At 34.3% G+C, this 5,376-nt stretch overlaps 1 protein-coding gene across 1 annotated transcript; it reads right to left on the minus strand.

The window, feature by feature from the left end:
• Positions 1 to 296: 296 nt before the first annotated feature.
• LOC100177243 (signal transducing adapter molecule 1-like) lies at positions 297 to 3,180 on the minus strand. The gene is made up of 7 exons (XM_026835226.1): positions 3,054 to 3,180; positions 2,833 to 2,917; positions 2,635 to 2,770; positions 2,156 to 2,277; positions 1,335 to 1,492; positions 930 to 1,079; positions 297 to 529 (listed from the first exon to the last, which is right to left on the minus strand). The coding sequence occupies exons 1-7, from the start codon at positions 3,094 to 3,096 to the stop codon at positions 312 to 314; spliced, it is 912 nt and encodes a 303-aa protein (XP_026691027.1). The 5' UTR covers positions 3,097 to 3,180; the 3' UTR covers positions 297 to 311.
• Between the last annotated feature and the right edge of the window lie 2,196 nt (positions 3,181 to 5,376).

The following is a 5,376-nucleotide window of genomic DNA, read 5'->3' on the forward strand; positions in this document are numbered from 1 at the left end:
TACATTTTTTGTCAAATATAGGAGTAACAACCGTTTTTTTCTGTATAATACGGGTAGTGTGCTGGAAATGGGCGAGAATAGTTTTATTATTTATTTAAAAGATCAATGTCAAGCATGGAACAAGTAGTTGAGTTTTAAAGTAACTTTATACCACTTAGTTTAAACTGCTACAGTATGAAATTGAATACAGATATAATGTTAGAACATTTTGGAATGGGTGATATGTAATTATACCTTACTGTTACTATGGTTTATTATGGGGGTATTTAACATGGAACGATGGGTATTTAACATGGAAGAAAAAACTAAAGTTAAAAAGAATTGTAAAAATTTTTGTATATTGCAATTTGGTGTCCCATCTCCCTCCACCCTACTATATATTGCAACTTGCAAACACTGAATAAACGTCTCGTATTGCCCCACCTGTCATCTAGTATAGATATAAGATCACCAGCTCGGAATGTAAGTTCATTATCTTCTGCTGCTTCAAAGTCGTATAAAGCCTTTACAAGTTTTTTAGATGATGAACCTGAATATAATTAACAACATGAAGTATGCATGATAACATATAGGTAACTGCTTTTTACCTAAAACTTAAAACATCTAAATGTATTACATGATTTATGTGCGATATTCCAAATATAAGGCTGTGTATTTTGTAAAAACTATTATATACATCAAACTTATTGGGGATGTATCAACATAGTTTGTTATAAGGGAGATTTTAAATAGATGAGTAGCCTATACAATGAGGGCAAAAATTGTATCGGCCTAACAAGCCAGATATACAAAATTGGACTTTTTTAGAATTTGAAAGTATGTGAAAGACCATACTTACTACCATAAGTACCATTTATTATAATAAAATGTAACACAGATATCCTGTTATGTTAATTGCCAATTATTACACTTGAATTATGCGTTAGTACCTGAAGCAGCATACGAAGTATTGTAAGATGATTGGGTTGAAGTTGTGTTGTTTAACATACTTGGGTACAAACTACTCTGAACACTGCTGCCGGATAGTGAATTTGAAATTGATTTCTTTTGTTGTTCTTCTTTCAGAGAAGCTTCAATTGCTGGGAAAGTTGGAATATTAACGTTAAACTGTGTTTACAACGCAAATAAAAAGACTAAAGAGCAAAAATTTGAAAATTGTGAATTACCTAAACACAAACTTTAGTTTCCATAAAAGATTTTGTAATAGTACTAGTTTTTACGTATAATGTTTATTTTATATTTTAGTTTATCATATGCATTTAAATTTTATAAGTAATTTTTACGATTTATATTAATTTTTAAAATGTAGCCTACAGTACAATGTCAAAATTCACCTTTTGCAATGTCCTCTTCCTCCTGTTGGCTTGATACCACATTTGGATCTTTGCTCAAAGGCTCCGTTGATCTCTTAGAAGTAGAGGAAGCATCTTCATCTGTGTCCGGGAATTGAATACCTCTCCCACGATGTAAGTAGTAAAAGGATACAAAATGTCTGCAAATGACAATTTATAAATAAAATTTCAATATTTTAAGATTTCTTTTGACATGTATTTGGCCCCAAATTGTTATGAGTGCTTGATTTAGTTACAGTATAGTTTGCAGTGAGTAGTGTTTACTTTATGTATATATATCCAACGCATAGGATACCACACATGTTGATTGAAACCGCAGTATATTGTTCATACAGTTTAAGTATATGTGTACAGTTACCAAACTCAACACCATACAGTGTCATCACTTATATTGACAAAGTCACAATGATAATGATAAAAGGTAATCAATTTTTCAATAAAACAGGTATATAAATTGGCTTTGCAGCCCCCATGATTTGGGAAATAAAGAAAGTGTAACTTGCTTTATGCTCCCATGGCCAGACATCACACTTGTTATAACACGGGTGGGGGTGATCATACACCTCACGTCAACTTACGAGTTATCTTGAATGTAACTTCGTGGGTAATTGTTTATTTGGATTTTTTATATTTGTTATGTGTATGTCCGACAATTTAGACAACCCATTAGTGATCAATGGGTTTGATCAATTGCTGTTAAGGATCTTGCCAAAGGACACATTCGCCCACAATGATATCAATGGCGAGCCTTGAACTCATCACCTCTGGGTTAGAGGCCTAAGTAACTAGATAGAGCAACTTACGAAAGTTCTGGGTCATCTTTAAAATCTTCTGCCCATTTTCTTATAAAGTAACAGAGTCGTCGAACCACTTTCTTGTTTTTGCTGCTATTGTTGATGATTTCTGCCAAGCTCTCAGTGAAATGCTAATAAATAATAACTATGTCAATTTGGGAAGACGTAGTTTATGAAACAAAGATGGTACAGGAATGTTTGGGTAAAGGTGTAAAAGTTAAAATTATGAATTATTGAATGAAATTTGAGTGTTTTATATATGAATATCAAATGTTGTTTTGTTTATCTTTTCCAAGACGAACAAAGATCATATTAGTTATAAACTAAAGAAAAAAAAAAACAGTCATTAAACATCCTATGAATAAAAGGTGGGTAAAAAAGTTGCAGTTAAAAAGCTTGGCTTATAAAAACCCAATAATATTAAAGTCTTGAGCATTGTCTATCAAATCAAAATTTGAGCCTATCTGCCTATGTTATGAAAACCATACCTGAGATGCAATTGCTTTGTGGAAATCCTTGCCACAGTTGTTTACACATGCATCCAACACTGTTATTGCTTGCATGCTCACATGGGGAACTTTATGATTTATTTTTTGAAGAACTACAACAGTGAAGTCTTGTGGCCTGTAGTGGCAAGAGAAACATTCAAGTTAAAACAGCAACAGCCACATACATGTCATAATTACCCTTTTGATGTGGTTTTTACTTTGTCGCATAGACTGATAATTGCTCCCCAGTCAATTTCAGTGTTTAATTCATTTGTAACTTTATCTGTAAAAGAATAAAGACTATAAGGAGAATCTGAAATGGTACAACGTGGAAGAAAAACTGCAACTTTATGTGATTAAAATATTTACCAAAATACACATTTAAATATGAATCATTTGTGCCAAACAGCAGTACTCACCTAATGCTTCTTCAAAAGGGTTAGGGTTTCCAAAAATTCCCATCTTGATAAACTAAATAACCTGTCAGTAAAATTATACAATATGCAGAATGTAGAGTGTAAACTGGGGGTGCGGTAAATATTAACTGAAAATTAGAAAAACATTGGTTTATTGTAAATCAGAATTCAAATATGGTTATTCTGAACTTATGGTTATTGTCATAATGTCATACAGGCAAAATACAACTATAGGTTTGTAGCGGTTGACTATGCTTTGAGCGTGCATATGTTTCTCGCCATATAAAACACATGGGACTATACAAAGAAGACGGAACACTTTTTCCGCTAGGAGGCGATGACAAATTCGTTTCTCTATTCTATGGGGAGCAGTTAGTTTCACGGTTTATACACATAAGATATAAACCAATAAACTCTAACCCCTAACCCCAAACTCGTGCTAATCAAACAAAAAAAAACTTGAAAAAAAAATAAAAATAAGTATTCCACTGTGCGGGACACTAACCCGATAAAAATGAAACAAAGAGAATATACGACCGCACGCAAACCGTTACACCACAGGGCACAGACTCGACGACAGTAAACAGAACGAAAGAGCGTATATAACCGACCTAATGTGGGAAAGATGTTACTAGTGTTTTATGTATTTAGAAAGGTATTTTTATTATTTAATTAATTTATTTTACACTTATTAACACTTAGTAGTGTTTTTTTGTGCGTTCTTTAGTATTTTTTAATTTAAATAATTGCCGACACCCAATGGAAATGTGTCCCGTCTTCTTCGTATAGTCCCATGTATATAAAACCCAGGAATTACTGCGTGGGCACGCAGTTAAGACTCGGCTGTTATCACTGTTTTCTGTGGCGTCATATGGTTCGTCCTTGTTTGTGGAATAAACCGACTGGATTTGGATCTTGTTGAGCCAAGTCACAGGTCAGAATGAGTTCAAGTACCGCTGGTGGCGGGGGAAGACCTGGCCACCTACACGGCAATACGGCACACACACACCTCTGCTGCGAACATTCTTAACCAAAACTACACGGTATATATAACCATAACGACAAATGGAAAACGTTTGTACAAAATAAATAAAATTCCTGAACACGCCGCTGTGTCAGTCAACAAACAAAACACAACTCTTATTACGTTCCTTAACTATTAACAACAGTGCATTCTTTGTTAGCTATCTTATGACCGAACAAAAATCATATACTTAAAATGCAGCCTAAAACGCATACGACCAAGGGTCCCGAATAAGGATGAGTCATAGAAACATGTTTTATATGGATTTGGAATGAAACAAACGCACATAATTTGTGTGGGTGATTGAGCTAGCATCAAATATCATTTTTGACAATCACTGCCAGCATGAAAGCAGTCATATTTTAACCCAAGTGTAGCAGAACATTAAACAAGGAAAATATGCCTTTAACATTACGCACATACGCCATGTGTGTAATCCGCATTCCAATACTATTTTAAAGACTGTTTGGTTCGTTTGAAAATTATCACTAACCGACTAACGATACATAAGAAATCTGTTTCGCCTGAAGTTTGGCTCGACCGAAAAGTTACACTATTCGAGCAAAGCAATCAACTTTCCCTTTTTCTTTCGCGTTTAAGGACCTGTAACTACGTCAGTTTCCCGCGTTTCCTCGTGGAGAGAGTTCAAGAGCTTGCAGGACAAATACAAGCGTTGCGTGTAAGTCTATGGTATGGTGTTAATAGACTAGCAGCCATACGGTCGACAGGTATATCTTGTGGCAAAAATTGTTAGTAAGAAAATGGACATTTATACTGAATAGGTATCGTGTTCACAATTCGGATTCGTCAGTTGGTTTTTACCGCAGACGCAGATATTGATAAACATGTAGGATGTAGCTTATACAGCTGTATAACTTGCGAGTGGAATCATGTCTATTTTTTATAATAGCATATTCTACTGTAAATTTGTCACCGAACATCTATATATAACCCCTAATTATTTTGTGCTAGTGAAGAATCCTCCCCTTACGTTATTTGCTAACCGCTAAACGTATAACAACAAACCACTAGCTCGTGTAACCACTATCCCCTAACTACCAAAATCTAACGCTTTCCATCAGCCTAATCTATAACGTACCAAAGGATTCGTCACTAGTGCTATATATTATATGGAATGGTAGTAGCGTTGCCTACTATGGGTCTATAGCCTCTAACTGCGGTAATATATTATGTCTCTGGTTAACATTTTCCAAAACTATATTCAAGTGTAACTTTATAATTGTTTAGCAATTAATTTTTATACGATCGTTTGTTAGCAAATAGTATTATTCAGCCCTATTT

The sequence above is a fragment of the Ciona intestinalis genome, chromosome 1 (genome assembly GCF_000224145.3).
Source record: "Ciona intestinalis chromosome 1, KH, whole genome shotgun sequence".
Lineage (NCBI taxonomy): Eukaryota > Metazoa > Chordata > Ascidiacea > Phlebobranchia > Cionidae > Ciona > Ciona intestinalis.

Bases quoted from the DNA above. Each gene is read 5' to 3' on its own strand.
- LOC100177243 (XM_026835226.1), bottom strand. From the start codon at position 3,096: ATGGGAATTTTTGGAAACCCTAACCCTTTTGAAGAAGCATTAG. The intron at 2,278-2,634 runs GTATGGTTTTCA...ATTATTTATTAG, and splicing joins ACAAAGCAATTGCATCTCAG to CATTTCACTGAGAGCTTGGC. The intron at 1,493-2,155 runs GTAAGTTGCTCT...TGTCATTTGCAG, and splicing joins AAAGATGACCCAGAACTTTC to ACATTTTGTATCCTTTTACT.